Here is a 16092-nt window from a genome sequence, read left to right on the forward strand (position 1 = left end):
TATGTAACTTAGACCAAAATATATATAGAAATATATATTTTCGATTTGTTCTCGTATTTCATTTGCTTGACGCCAACTTGTAATTAAAATTGCATCCCACGTCAAAAGATGCCCCTGCGTTGGAGTGCTCAGAACAACTGACCCAAAACGAACTCTTTCGCCGCTACTCGAACAACGAATCTCCCCAAGCCCGCCCTTTAATACTCAGCTCTCCCACCCCCTCAAAGCACCCCAGTGACTGGCAACCACAATTTAATCTCTGTGGCATTATGCACCAGCCTCCCCCCACTGCATCCCTTCCCCAAAAATGCTCAATTCACTGAAGAACTGTATGTCTTGAAACCTGCTCAGAGGTCTTTCCCATCGTCTTCTTCTGCCCCAATCCCCTCATTATCACTGTGTGTGTGCGTGTGTGTGTATTATTTTTTTTCTGTGCTCCTTTGTGTTTGTTAATAAACTCGCAGGCAGACTAAATTCAAATTACGCACACATCTTAAGAGAAGGCAACTGAGATGGAGATGGAGACGGACATGGAGATGGCGATGGCGATGACGATGAAGATGGAGATGGAGACTGGGACATAGACGAATACGACGACGCCGACAGTCATTTCACTTATAGGCGGCTCATTATGTCAGGTCTATATTCATATACGCCTCATCCTCCCCCGCCCACATCGCTGCCACCACCACATTTGCCGTATGCGTGAGTGCGTTCGAGAAGCTGCTGCGAGTGGAGCTTCGACTGGATGACTCCGCCTTTTGACTTGGCCCTGTCGTAACATTTCATCTTTATTTCGGCATTATTCCCATGGCAGCGCTTATTGTTTTGCCGTGAAAATGGCAACAGCAACAGCAACGGCAACGGCTACGTCAATGGCAACAAATTAGAAGCGTGCTCAACGCCCGAAACGAACTTAGCAGCAAGCAGCCAGTTGGCCTAGTCTAATTGGGAATAGTAAGCAGTCCGTTCTCTGGGATTTCTAGAGTGCCCTGCCAAACTCCAATTAACAAATGGACACAGGAGTAAGGTAAGCCCACTATGTCCAGAAACTGTACAATTCCCACTACTTTTGGAATGTTTTCGAATGAATTAAGTTATAAAACTGCAATATATCTTAAGATTCCTGAAATTTGAAAACTGAAGTCAGCCAACTTAGGGGATATGCCATTTTTCATCTGGTATTACATTAGCTTTATTTATTTTATTATTAAGCTTGTGGAATGAGGAGCATTAGCCAAAACCCAACAATAATCATCGTTGCGGTTATGTTAATGGTATGTGTCCCAGCTAAAAACCATGATATACATGTATGTATGTATTTTTAGCAAATTTCGTTCCCACTTTCTTGTGGAAGCCATTAATCTAATATCACAACCAATTAAAAGACAAGCAACGCATTGGTTCAAATGGTGCGTGACACAGCTAACTGAGCAGTGTTGCATAATTTACAAACAAAGTAATATAAAAATATCTGAGTAACATTTTTAAAGACATGTATTGTCCTTAAAACTTTAGTTACTTTCGATAAATTATGCTGTTATAACGATTTACGCAGAAAAAACTTTAAGGACTAACAACCATTTTCGATTAGTTAAAGCTCCTGCCTGCTTCTCAGCTTTGCATAGGGTTAATAAAATAATCATTATTATATGCGCAATAAGCAATATATATAATAATAATAATAAAATAAAAGTAATTTGCGAAGCTTGAACAAAATATGAACATTTTTGAATTTAGATCATTTATTAAAATTTGATAAATTTGTTCAATTTTAATTTCTCTAGGATCACCCGAATTGAAGCTTGTATAAAACCAGTATAATAAAAGCCTGTAAAAAAACTTAATTTGAATTTAAAGATTCCCAACAAATCTACAAGGACATCCATTTAAAATACATATTTGTGTTTCATTGCTTTCTTTCTTGTTTATTATTCAGTATAGGCAACGTAATCAAAGGATTCAGCTTTACATAAATTCATCATACAACAGTTGAAACAGTTTTGTTTTTTTTTCCTATTTTTCTTTCATTATTTTTAGTTTATGCATTCCGTTCTGCTTACAATCATTTTGGTATATCCATCAGCCAATTTCTTAACGTTTCGCCAACTATGCAGTTGTGCCTTCAGGCTCGTTTTAAAAGAAAGAAAATGAAATTCTTTGCTTAAACGTTGCAAAATGTGTGTCTTGCGTGTATTGTCAAGTATAAACGGATTAACTGTTGTGGGCACCAGCTCCTGCTACTTCTTGATTCCCCAGACATTGTTGCTGGGCACCGGGACGCGACGCTGACCGGACTCGCGGGCCAGGACATCCATGACGCTAGTGGCGGGCAACCAGCACTGAATACAAAATTAATTACAATCTATTAATTATTTTAAATGGCTTGCTTGTGTGTTACTTACGCGTTCCTTGTGCGCGGTGGCGACCACGTTGCGATTGGGCTCCTTGTCGTAGGAGACGGACTCAACGCCAAACACTTCGCACAGCTCGTGCACCATTTGACGCTTCTCGCGATTCATCGTGGGGAACGAGTGACTGCGCGACTTTTGCTTGCTCTCCTTGGCCAGCTTGACCAGATCGCTGAGCGTTTCGTAGACGCTCTTGGTTAGTACCGGATTGCGTTTGGCAAAGCCGCGCAAGAATTCCGAGTACTTCGTCAGCGACTTCAGCTGCGACTCCGGATTCCGAGACTGCAGTCCAATGGCCAAGCGGCGATTGCGCTCCAGCAGACGACACTCCTCATTGCAGTCCAAACTGTAATGGAACGAGTGGGTTATCAGTATATATATATACATTATACATCAGGCACGATTTGAATTGCAAATAAATTTTTGTTTTTGCTTTAAAAAAATAGCAAAGACTATATACATATATATATATATATAGCGATATATAAAAGGGTATCTCTCTAGTCTTTTCTAACCTTTGATAGCCAATTATATATGTATTTTATGTGTGAACTTACGTTTTGTTGGATTTGTTGTTTTTGGTGGGTGCAAGTATTTCGCTGAGCTCCATGTAATTGCCGCGCGACATCTCCGCCATGGAGGAGGCCAGCTGGGCGGTGGCAATGCGACTGTGCTCCCGGGCAAGTTCCTGGCAGCTGCGGCTCTGCTTGCGATTGCCGCACTCGCACTGCACCTCGACGAGCTCCTTGCACGGCGTCTCTGGACAGGCGCCATCGTGGCAGACAGCGGCACACTTGTGGCCGCACAACAGACGAGGCTTGGTACAGCTCTGACGGCACAGCTCGCCCGGCTGCGGACACTCGCCCTCGTGGCACGGCCGTATGCATTTATGGCGGCCACACGCGAGCGGCTTGGCGCAGGGAAAGCCACAGCTGAAGCTGGCCTGCGAGCAGGGTATCGTCTTGCGCTGCTCGTGATTGCCGTGGCACCACTTCGTGGTGAACATCATGCAGGGCGGGCAGCTGGCCGCCGCATGGCAACTGTGCTGCGGCACATGCTCGCAGCCGTGGGTGCGCGAACAGGGCCGTTTGCAGGGCGGCCGTTTGGTGCCACACGGCACCGGTGGATATATCACTTCGGCGCCGCACTCACAGTAGAGCTCCTCGAAGCTGCTGCGATAGCAGGGCGGACAATTGCCCCGATGGCAGGGCTGATCGCACTTGTGTTTGCCGCAGCTCAGTGTTCGGTTGCAGGGCAGCGGGCAGGCATGGTCGATGTCGATGCAACATTCCGCGTTGCATTTGTGCTTTCCACAGCTGCGTTTCTTCGTGCAACGGCGCTTGCAGCGTGCATCATCCGCCCGGGTCGATAGCTGGCGGCACTTGATCAGCTGATCCATGTGGCCGCAACGGCATTTGACGGCCGTCTGTTTGGGGCACGGCGGACACTGCCCCAAATGGCATTTGCTGGCGCACTGATGCGGATGCGCCGGCTTGCCACAGCGCAGCGTCTTGCTGCACGCGCCCTCGCACGTCGGCACCGGGTCCAGACAGCTGCTGCGCTGCGTCGGAGGCACTGCCAACTTGCCACAGGGGCAACTGGTGATCTGCTGCGGACTCAGCTTGCAGGGACGACAGGCGCCGGCGTGGCACGAATCCTTGCACTTGTGATTGCCGCAGGGCAACGGCTTGCCGCAGCACTCCTTGCACGAATAGCTGCGCCTATCCTGACTCTCCTTGGTGCAGAGCACCTCGCGCTGCTGCTTGCCACAGTGGCAGTGTTGCTCCACCTGTTCCGCACACGGCTCACATTTGCCCGCATGGCACAACTGCTGGCAACGATGCTCGGCGCAGTTGAGTGGCTTGTCGCAGGTGGCCTCGCACTGCAGTTGCTGCTTCATGGCGCACTGCATCAGCTTGGAAGTGCGTCCGCAGCCACAGCTGCGCAACACGTTCGCCTGGCACGGCGGACACGGGCCCGGATGACAGAGCAGGGTGCACGCATGACTGCAGCCCTCAACGCGACAGCAGAGTTCGCCGCAAGTATGGGCCAGCTCGTTACGTGTGAGCGGCGGATTCTTCAGCTTGCCACAGAAGCAGAGATATTCGCGCGGCAACTCTTGCAGCACATTCTGGCAGGCTGGACAGCGCCAGCCCTCCGCCGACTTGGAACTGCTAGCCCAGGTGATGGTGCACTTGAGATGCAGCACATGATAGCAGTTCTGGCACGACCATGTGCCATGATGCGCCTTGATCTGCTCCACGCACACTAAGCACTCCAGTCGACGTTGCTCGATGTCACGCATCAGCTTCTCCCGCTGCGACAGCTTCTCATTGTCGGGCGCTCGGCGAGGGGAGACTTGGTGTGGCAGTTGCTTCTCGGGCGAGGGCTGCGCACTGTCGTTGCTGTTGCTGGTGTCCAGTTCGTCAGCGGCGCGCGGATAGCCATTGATGCGATCACGATTGCGATTCCAGTCGTCGCGTCTTTTGTTGCTGCGATGATTGTCATAGCGCTGCTGCTTCTGCGGCTTCTTGCCACGTTCATAGCGATCCTCGTGGCGATCTTCGCGATAGTCCTGGCGTCGCTGCTGCTGCCGAGTATTATTGCCGCCAGCCAGCGGCTTCGCCAAGCCTCGTTGAGCATTGCTGCTAGCTGCCTCATGTGGCGTCTGCTGTGTTGTGGCAGTGTTGCTGTTGTTGCTATTATTATTATTATTGCTATTACTGCTGCTGCTGTTGGTTTTGCTCGTCGACAGGCTGAGCTTGGCGAAGTTGGGCACAAATTCGGGTGCCGTCGCCTGCAGCTTGGAAGCGCTAAAATCGAAAGCGGCGCCGGCGGCAGCAGGCGCAGCAAATGGATTATTGCCAAAAGCTGAGTACAAATTGGGACAATTTTGGCCAGCGCCATCGCCATTCTGGTAGCCGAAAATAGGCGCCGCATATTGCTGCAACATGAAGCGTAATTAGAAACAATTCAAATGTAATTAATTTAAATATCCTTGCAGAAATTTGACAGACCAAAATTCTAATATTTTACTTAATAATTTTTTAAATGCCACTATTTTATGGATAGGTTAGATAATTATTTGTATTTTAATTAAATAATTGGAATTGCGTGCAACTCTTGCACAGAATTGTTAAATTTTAAAATATTTATTTAAAAAAAAACTGACACACTTTCACAGTCCCTTTTTCCAAACTGACTTTAAGGAGAACATATTGATATGGACACGTCTGTTCTGACTGATCATTTTCCACTTTAAAAAACTGCAAAGGTATTTAAAAGAAATCATGAGGGGATTCACTTACGCCGACGCCAAAGCTGGAGTTGTTGGCAGCGCTACCGCTGCTGCTGGCGGGCGTGAGGCCAAAGGCACCGCCGCTGCCGACGCCGCCGCTGCTGTAGCCAAGATTGGAGCTGTGTAAATTATGCTGCGTGATGAACTGATTGAAGTTAACATAGTTGTTGTTGTTGTTACTCTGCCCATTGCAGTCAGCGACTGAGGCAGCGATAGAGGCAGCGGCGACTGAGTCATTATGAGCTGCTGCTCCATTTGTTAGCTGCTGTTGCTGCGTTGGCGGCTGCTGCTGCTGCTGTTGTAGCTGCTGTTGTTGTTGCTGCTGTTGCCAATATTCGGCCATGGCAAAGGCTTGATTTGCGCTTTGCTCGGCGTCTGGCAGCGTGTTTCTCTTCCCTTCTCTTCCCTTCTCTTCTCTTCTATCCTCTTCTTTTCGTTTCTTTTCTTTTCTTTTAGCTGTTCCTACCACGCTGGCGAAAAGTTGATCCGATTTGTTTCGTGTGTTTGTTGTGTGTGCGCCTGCAAGTGAATGCGATGTGAATTTTCAGAGATGAATGCGTTAGTCACATTCAATATTTGGATTTCACAATAAATAATAATTACCTGAATTTTGTTAATTTGTCCCCGCTCGAAAATGAAAAAAAACAACAACTGCACGGCACACTTAGCGCGTGTGTGCGAATGTGACGGCTATATGTGTGGTGTGAGTGTTGCTGACGTGCAATGTTAACTTTCACAGGTATTATCACGCAAGTAACGAGTCATCCTCTGTTAAGTGTGGAGTAAGTCTATTTACCTTGGCGAGTGAGATATATGAATTGGTGGAGTGGGCCGCTAGCGTGGTTAGCTCTCTGTTATGGGCTGTTAACAGAGTCAAATTCTATTAGTCTTGCATATTAAACTATGTGGTAAGCGTTTTATCGATGGGTTATGTGCCTATCGATATTTTCAATAGAACAATGTAATACAGCCATGTGCGCGCTTTTTGAATAAATGCAAATGTAATTGGATTAACATTTTTATTGTATTCTGATTAATTAAATATCCTTCGTATACAGATAGATGGCGACAATCATGCCATATAGGCCCAGCACCTCCGCAAATATAAGAATGAGAATCATGCCGATAAACAGTCGGGGCTGCTGAGCCGTATTTCGAACTCCGACGTCGCCCACAATGCCGATCGCATAGCCGGATGCCAATCCACAAAAACCCACCGACAATCCGGCCGCTAGATGCACATATCCCTTGATCACCGAGTACGTCTCGGCCGAGTCCAAAATGCCAGCGATTAGCACCGACACAACCAGTCCGTAAATGGCAATGATGCCCGCCATGACAACGGGTATAATCGACTTCATGATGAGCTCCGGGCGCATCACGGCAGTTGCGGCTATCCCAGTACCGGAGACAGCCGTTCCATAAGCGGCGCCAATCGAAGAGAACACTATAGAGGCGACCACGCCCATAACACCGTAGAATGGGCCGTATGCTGGAAAATAGATGAGCTCATTGATTTCATTCTTCAGCGAGTCCTTTCCGGTCTTCTCAACTGTCATTGCATTTGCTATTATTATTATTTTATTAGATCTTTTTTTTTCGTAAATATGTTTCTTTTATTTAACTTAAATCACATACAAATGCAAAGATAACTTTATATTTATAGACTACATTTCCAATTTATGTACAGGGTGTGCTACGTTTTCGATAAATCTGATTGAAACATGATATATATATATATATTTATTATTATTTTAAATCACAAAATTATATACTAACAAACAAAGTTGATTCTAATAACCAAAATGCAAATCTTGTTTCAAGAATTATTCAGTTTTTATATGGAACGGAAAATCTTAATTAAGAATATGAGTTTGAAAATGTAGATGGAAAATCGTGGATTAAGAATATTAATTTTTAATTTTAAATATTTTTAAAACATCTGAATAACAATTTTAAATAAACAGAGTAAACGGACTCAATATAATAATATATTCTTAGCTTAAGATCTTAGTTAACGTCTTCACTTTGAATAAGTTGTCTATAAAAATATGTGTTTGATTTAAAGTAGCTGTTGGGTTAATTCTAGTACATCATTTAATACTCATGCTTGGACATGCACCTCACTCCTCTGTAATCCCCGTAAGGTTAATCTCTGGCAGATCTCCCATTCAGATCGCTTGGAATGTTCTCAAATTGCTGAGGAGCGTTTGCTGGGCCGGCGGAAAAGTGATTGCGGCTGCAACAGGAGCAAATGTTGCCGGTGGCATAACAAAACTTGCAGCTGTTGGCAACGCCAGCGATTGTTGCTGCTGTTGTGGTTGCTGCAGCTGCTGCTGCTTGTGTGGCATCGGGAATGGCTGAGCGCCGTCTAGCGGTCGGTATTGGCACTTCTTGGCATGGGTGCGCATATTGCTGGACTGGGTAAAGGCCTGATTGCAATTGGGATGTGGACAGACGTACGGCTTGCAGCCAGTGTGATAATTGAGATGAGTCTTCAGGTGATGCTTCTTGGTGAATGCCTTGGGGCACAGCGGGCAGCTAAATGGCTTAATGCCCGAGTGCAGCCGATGATGGAGCGTCATATTGCTGCGATCCGCAAAGGACTTGCCACAAACGGAGCACTGATACGGCTTCTCGCCGCTGTGCGTGCGCATGTGCTGCTTAAGCAGCATCTTGCGGGAGAATCGCTTGCCGCATTCGGCACACTTGTGCGGCTTGACGCCCGTGTGGATGCGTACGTGCATGTTGAAGGCGACACGCTGATTGAAGGACTTCGGACAGTAGGGACACTCGTACTCCTTTCGGTTGCGATGGATCTTCATGTGGCTGCTCAGATAGCCCTTATCGTTGAAGGTCTTGCCGCACTCCGGACACTCGGCAGCAAACTCCTTCGTGCCACGATGCACAGACAGATGATATTTATAGTTGCGCAGTTGCGAGAATCCTTTGCCACAATCCGAGCACTCGTAGCGCGGCGATTTGTGCGTCTTCTCGTGCGCCTGCAAGGACATAGGGAAAGACGAAAGGAAAGCGATATTTATATTTATATTTATATGGATATTTTCATAATGATGCAAGCCTAAGTTTATTATCTAAGGGATTTCTTAGCTTAATTAAATAAGAGATAATTATAAAATGTACATATCTTAATTACAATATTCTCATTGGTTTCATAGGTTATTAAATGTAAGATTCCTAATATTACCGATTATTAAGTATTACTTCAAAATTTAATATTCGTATTATGCTTTATTATTGCATTTTTTCTAAATCCAATGTTATTTATTACTATTTTTCAATTGTTATAAACTTAATTATTTCAAATTTTATCTTTTCTTTTTATTGTTTTCATTTACGTATTTTAATTCAGCAGAGCTTTTAATTTGCAGCTTCCAATAGATACAGTATCTGATTACCGATCCAAACAGCCTTATGAAGATAATATTGTCTACTCTTCTGGCTAAGTGGAAGAAAGAGATGAAAACTGTGACTGCCTATTGGCTGGCGGCCATTTTGTACAGCCGCGCTCTCAACTGCGCTCTCTTTCTAATGCTACACTTGTGTGTGTGTTTGTGTTCGTGTTGCTCTCTGTGGCTGGCAGCCTGCACCCATGCGTAAAACCAGTTCTCATCTCGCTTCTGTTTTGGGCGCCACCATTTTTAACGATCTTCAGCTACCTTCGGCTACCTTATCAGCATTTGCATAAGCAGCTAAGCCCCCTTCTCTCTCTTTCCGTCTCTCTCTCTCTCTCTCTCTCTCTCTCTCTTTGCCTCATTCTGTCTCTTAAGAGTTTATGTGACTCAAGCTCCGCCTGTTTACTTTGGACTCCGCCCATAAAATGCCTTGCTTTGGACCACAATAAAAACATGTTTGCATTGAAACTTGTTAAATATATTTGAAATAAAAAGCTGCCTTTTGCCGATTATCGAGTGCCTTTGACTATATGTATCATATTTATTGTCATTGAAGGCACTATAAGGGTCGAATTACCTTACTGAGAGTTAAATACTTCATGTATTTAAATAGTAATTGTTATGTTATGTTAACTAAATATATTGTTAAACGATTTTGAGCAACTTTCATTTATTTTTTTAAGTCATTGTGTTCGGCTAAAAATTTATAAGTGAGCGGTTTTTTCTTATGTTTTTTTCTGTGCAAATCTGATATAGAAAATTTTTTAAATATTTTTAATAAAATTTGAATAATTCAAGCGTATTTGTGTAGATCAGTTTGAAGAGTATTTTCAAGATGCTCTACTCAATTAAATCACAATGAATTTGAGGTATTTCCAATTTAATTTCTTATGAGTTTGTTAACTCATGTATCTGAATGAACTTTCTGATCTTAATTGAGTGATTTGTCAACTACAAACATATTTTAGTCATTGGTCAGGACGACTAGATCAATTTGTTCATTATTCTCTGTTTGTAGACCAACAAATCTTTTACTTTTGAAGCTTTCGTTACAATAATGTAGGCTTATTTACAGCCTATGCTACCAATTTAATAATAAATAAGAAACCAAAACAGACTGAAATATATAATAATAAAATAATATATCATATAGCTTCCATTTTAACAATCAGTCTGCTTATATCATATATCATTTTCTTATCTTCGTATCATATTAAATTGTGATTTGTAAATTTCTTTCTTCTCTTTTGGTGTCCTTTGGTCTACAATTTAAGGATCTAAATTCATATGTATAGATGACTTTTTGTATTTCTCAATTCTAACCATATAATTATATAACATAGAAAGTCCGTTAGGTCTTTGGGATATCTCATCTGAAGTTAAGTCTTATACATCCGATTTTCTTACACCTTTCCCCTAAAAGATGGAGAAGGACCCCTTACGCTGCACCCTTGTCTGCAGATATCTATTCCATCTCTCGATCACACCTGAAGTGCTTCACTTGCCAACACCTTTCAACTCAACGCCTTTCAACTCACCTGCAGTGTTTCGGAGCATCCAAAGACCTTGTCGCAGATGTGACACTTGTAGCTGATCTCCTCAGCCGTCGTTGTGTTGTTGTTGTTGTTGGCAACTAAATTGGGTAGTGCTGGTGTTGTTGTTGCTGATGTCATTGTTGTTGTTGCTGTCGTGCTCAGATTCAGATTGGTCACCGTGGTGAATGAGATGTTGGTGGTGCTGCTGTCTGCCCGGCCGAGCCTCGAACTGCTCGCACTGCTGACCGAAGAAGCCGCCGGCGAAATCAATGGCGTCGGCTTGTAGCCCGCTCCAAATTGCCTATAGTAGTCCAGGCATTCCACGCAATCCGCACGGGTGCAGACACTGGGTGCACTCGGTTTGGCCCGTGTCGAACTTTGTCCGTTGATCACATAGGGGGCAAAGTAACGCTTCTGCTGCTGATGGTGATGCTGCTGGTGTTGCTGCTGCTGTTGGTGTTGCTGATAGGGCGATGTGGGTGGCGTTGTGAAGCCGGCGGCAGCTGCTGCTGCCGCATAGGCAGGCAGCAAGTGTGGAAAGAACTGTGCATAGAATTTGGTTGCACTGGCCATGGCCAGCAAATCCGGTGGCAACATGGCATAGCCATAGCTTGCCGTTGCATTTTGAAAGGACTGCACTGCCTGAGGCTGCTGTTGACTGCTCTTCGAGAGATCGAGAATGTTGCCAGCTGCAGCACTCGCTGCTGTCTTCTTCTTCGCTGGAGTATCCTTGCCAACGTTGCCAAGGATGCGGCTGATGCTAAAATCCGTAACTTGCTGAGGCGCCTCTGCTGGGGCAGGAGATGCGGCGAGATCGTAGCTGCGTTGCAGCATCGCATGCTTAAAGCCCATGCCACTGCTGCTTCTTCTTCGTGCTGTTGTTGTGGTGTGCGTTGCGGGTGCGTTGCTCATAGACCTAACTGTTGTTTGTGTGGACAACTGTCGCGTTGCGCGTCGAAACACGAAATGTGAGCCAACAAGTGCTGCCAACGGCCCACAACGTCTTTCGGCCAACAGTTTAGCTACAGCATTTAATTGGTCAAGAAACGGGTTTTTTTCGAGCTGCGATCTCAGCACTTCTCTCTCTCTCTCTTTCTCTCTCGTGAGAGAGACTCTTGCTCGCTCTCTGCAGGGATGCGGAGCCAATTAAGCCGCCCTGGCTGTCAGAGTCGCGCCTCCAATTACGAGCGAACCTGCTGGCCAGGAGAACTATTTGGTAGTAGTAGCATTTAACTAGTCACATCTATCATAACGTTTATCAGCAAACATCTTGGCTCATTCTCTCTTCCCATCTCTCTCTCTCTCTCGCTCTCTCTGCCCCGACTGTCTTTCTCTCTGAGTGTATCTTGCTCTAACTCAGATTCCAGCAACTTGGGGAGATTTCTTTGTGTGCGTTGTTTTTGTAATTAATTGCGGTAATAAAATGTGCGCATCGTTAAATTTTCAAAATGTATTTCTTCTTTTATTCTTCAAGCTGTTGTTGTTGTTCGTTGTTTGTTGTTTGTTGTTATTGTGTTGGGCATGTGTGAATCTTACGCTTAAGCACATCCATATCACCTGGACCCCCTTAAAGGCGCTTGCCTGTAGCTCAGCTCATTATGGGCTTGTTAAGGGAGTGAGAGAGTAGGGAAGCAGGGAATGGGAGGAGGTAGAGGCACAGAGAACTAGGCAACAATGACATAATCAGTTGTCCAGGCTTATGTAATGGCCCCAGCAGGAGCTACTGTGCGTGGCAGTTCAGGTTAGACTAATCGTAACTAAGATTTGAAATTTATAGTTTTGGATAGACTGTAGAATGTTACCTCAAGAATTTCCTAGATGTTTGGTTTGGTTAGCTTCGACGATTGTTGGCCAATAAAGTCAGCTCACTTAGGCCAGAACTGAACTAATTCATTTACCTAACTCTAGGTGCAAAACAACGAGATTCAAATTGATTCCAACCCGAAGCTTTAATAAATTTCTCATAATCCTAGATTTGATAGATTGGCTAGAAAGGATCTTCCCAGGGTACTTAATCTCTTACAGGCTAGTGCTCGTCAGAAGCAGAAGAAGTATTCCGGAGAGTCTTCTTCATCCATCTATTTGCAACTTCTGCCGAAATCATGAATAGATGAATAATAATATAAAAATAAGAAGGAACTCGTTTATTATCAAAGTTCAGATTTTTCTTTATAATTTAATGAAATTCAGAATATATGTATATATTCAACATGACCGTTATCGGACTGATCTTGCTATGGAATAAAAGATAATTTTTCTGAACCAACTACTTGAGAATTAATTGTCACATTTTCACCTTGCTTTTGTTTAAGTCCGGCAACTATTTAGGCAACTGTTGCAAGTTACTCAACAGGCTGCAGTCCATATATATAATATATATATATATATATACATATATCCAGCTTAGCATCGGTCTGCATAGCATCAGTAGCGCCCATAAAAATTTGCAAAACAAAACGCCCAACTTGATTTGTATGAAACGAAAGGCACATAAATCTTAAGGACATACAAACAAAATTCAAGGAACCGCTCGATATATTTGTATGTATAAATGTAAATGAAGTGGTGTACATTTACAGCGAGAGAGAGAGAGAGGGTGAGAGAGAGCGAGGAAGAGCAGCCAATTGCAGAGCATCCAATTAGAGTAGAGCTAGCAGGTCTTCCATCGAATGGAAGCAGATCTCGTACACGATTTGTCTGGGCTCACTTACAAAGCGATCCAAATCGGTGACCAACGGTGGCAGTTGAACGTTAACCGATCTGAGGCGATCCTAGACTGATGGATGGGATTGTGCTGTCGACAAGCGTGAGTGAGTGCCCTGATCTGCATAAATTATAATTATCTAAACGAAAACTATGTGCTTCCACGCGAGAGGCGAGTGCAGAGAATGAAACGAAAACTTGTTCATTTATTTCGTGGAATTCCGCACACACAATGATGATCATTTACATATGCGAGCGAAAGAAACTTTAAATTTTAATTACACTCACTAAATCATCGAGACGACCCAAGCCAAGGTTCTCCAGTTGTTGTATTTTTTGGTCGCATGACTAATGTTTATTAGCTGCTAATGGTTTGTTTTACAAAAGCTACGTGGCTCGTTCCGAGCCTGAAGCCGGCCGAGCCTGGAGTATGGAGTATGGAGGATGGAGTCTGGAGTCGCCCCAACACACACAGAGACAAGACAACAAACTGTTTCACCCGTTGACATTTTGACAAATTCCCAGCTGCTCACTACCGTCATTTCGGGGGGGTTAACGGAAAGGGGAGGGTTGCCTCAAACGGGGCTCCAATGTAAGCTGATACCTATCTCAGATGCTTATTTCTTTTCGTGTGTGCGAGTGTGCGTGCGAGTGTGTGTGTGAGTGTGTGTGTGTCTGCCTTACTGCCATCATCCTTCTCGCTCGCTCTCTCCTTGTTCTTTATGCTGTTCTGCGTTCACACTATTAATTTTCCGCTCGTTTTTCGCCTCACCTGTGTTGTTGGGTTTGATGTGGTCATTGTCATCGCTGCTGCTGCTGCTGCTCCTCCTCTTCTTCTTGCTGTTGCTGTTGTTTTTGTTGTTGTAGATCCATGGGGTGGTCGGCATTTATCAGATTTTGTGTGCGCTTAAACTCTTTTCACTTTGTTTGAACCTTTAATGTGATGTGTTATCGGTTAATGATCAGCCGTTGCCAAGTGATTTTATGTCAGCGGGTGATCACCGATCACCCATTCGCTTGTATTGTTCTTCTTTTGTTCTCTGTCTCTCTCTCTCTCTCTTCCTCTCCCTCTCTCTCGCTGTCTTTTGGATTTTAATGTGTAGCTTGACAAATGTGCTGATTTGCGAAAAGGCTTTTGAACGTGGTTGCCTTTAATTTAATGGGCAGCTTTCAGCATTAACCAGAATACCTTGACGATTATTATGCAAAGAAAGCCCGAAAGAAATATAAGGCTATTATATTTACACTATTCATAAAATCACATATTCCGACCTTAGAGATTGGTTTTAAACAGAACTCTATTATTCTCACATATATTTCGATATAATTTTAAAAATAACGAAACAACTTGCATTGCAATGTAATACAAAGAAGTCTGAACAATTTTAAAAATAACATCTAATCATTTTAAGATATATTTCACATGAATATTATATTTTATTTTTCTATTTCCTGGAAAAAAAAACGATCTTTTAATAATATGTCTTTACTTAAAGACAATATTTAATCTTTACGCTGTGTTTAGTGTCAGCTGTGTGATAGATGCGATCTTCATTTAAAAGATTTCGATTAAAAGATCTTAATTTAGTTTACTCTTCCAGCGGAGAACTTCAAATGGCTGCCACTTTCCCAAAACGGTAAAGTGGCATTCCTTAAAACCCATGCAAATTCCCCAAACGCCCACAACAGGCAAACAGATTTCTATGTTGTTGTCAACACTGCCATAAAACATAAAAATAATCAAAACATACATCACCCTGCAAGTTCGAAGTGTATCTGGCAATGCGTGCGGAACCATTTAGGAGGTGTTATACTATTGTGTGTGACGTATAATTTATACACATCTAAAAGAAAAAATACAGACAAAGACACGTGAACATTAACATACCGACCAAACAAAGCGATATTCATAAATTATATGGATTTATATATATATATACAGTTTCAACTATATATAGGTGTGTGTATAGTATGCTCGGCGAGTCATGTTGTAGATCACAATCATTTCAATTAATTCGAATATAAAATACGAAAATACGCTCGAAATGAGGCAGACGGACGGCTTCGCAAAATCAACGGAGTGCTCAAATATATCAAATTTCAATATAAATGAGCCACAAGCATAAATCAAGAGGAACCTCCCAAAGACAGAAACGATCCACGTTCCGACCGAACGAAAGTGTATAAAAACACACACGCACAACGCACTGAAATGGACCGAACACCAAACACAGAAACCGACCCGTCTAAACTAAATTTTAATGCGTCCTAAAAGCAACACCCAACATTTAACGATCTGACGAATAGCTGTCAATTCTTCCACTACTTCATGCCACGCAACCTGCCTTCCCTTCAACACTCAACACGCTCGCCAAGCAACTTTCTTTGCCTGTAAAATGTGATTTATTTTATTTTTACAATTCCACCAAAAAAAAAAACAAAAATAAATAATACTAACATTAATTCGACGTTAATTATGCTAATGAAAACACATTTAGAATGCAAGAATTAAAATCAAATTTTTCAATTTAAATTCGATCGCATCGCATGGACCATTTTTATCGAAAAACACATTTCATTGGAATCGCGAGCGACACACTGAACACATGCGAGTGCAAGAGAGCTGGCATGCGAGTTAGGATCTTGTTTGCTTATTGAGAAATTTAATGGAGCGCCCCATAAATCCCCCACATACAATGTATGTTAAGATGTCGACAAACGTATGCAAG

General features: G+C 43.5%; 3 protein-coding genes across 3 annotated transcripts; all 3 read right to left on the reverse strand.

Moving 5' to 3' along the window:
• Window positions 1-1912: 1912 nt before the first annotated feature.
• LOC6561723 (protein shuttle craft) lies at window positions 1913-6431 on the reverse strand. Its single transcript, XM_001987946.3, has 5 exons — window positions 6313-6431; window positions 5720-6228; window positions 2969-5355; window positions 2406-2757; window positions 1913-2342 (listed from the first exon to the last, which is right to left on the reverse strand). Exons 2-5 carry the CDS (start codon window positions 6050-6052, stop codon window positions 2241-2243), a joined length of 3174 nt encoding a protein of 1057 aa, XP_001987982.1. The 5' UTR covers window positions 6053-6228; window positions 6313-6431; the 3' UTR covers window positions 1913-2240.
• A 283-nt stretch (window positions 6432-6714) lies between these two features.
• On the reverse strand, window positions 6715-7307 carry LOC6561819 (V-type proton ATPase 16 kDa proteolipid subunit). The gene has a single exon (XM_001987945.2). The coding sequence runs from the start codon at window positions 7266-7268 to the stop codon at window positions 6747-6749; it is 522 nt and encodes a 173-aa protein (XP_001987981.1). The 5' UTR covers window positions 7269-7307; the 3' UTR covers window positions 6715-6746.
• Window positions 7308-7880: 573 nt separating this feature from the next.
• LOC6562642 (zinc finger protein 79) lies at window positions 7881-11572 on the reverse strand. The gene is made up of 2 exons (XM_001987944.1): window positions 10664-11572; window positions 7881-8711 (listed from the first exon to the last, which is right to left on the reverse strand). The coding sequence occupies exons 1-2, from the start codon at window positions 11570-11572 to the stop codon at window positions 7881-7883; spliced, it is 1740 nt and encodes a 579-aa protein (XP_001987980.1).
• Between the last annotated feature and the right edge of the window lie 4520 nt (window positions 11573-16092).

This window comes from Drosophila grimshawi, unplaced genomic scaffold, assembly GCF_018153295.1.
Source record: "Drosophila grimshawi isolate 15287-2541.00 unplaced genomic scaffold, ASM1815329v1 contig_1377, whole genome shotgun sequence".
Classification (NCBI taxonomy): Eukaryota; Metazoa; Arthropoda; class Insecta; order Diptera; family Drosophilidae; genus Drosophila; species Drosophila grimshawi.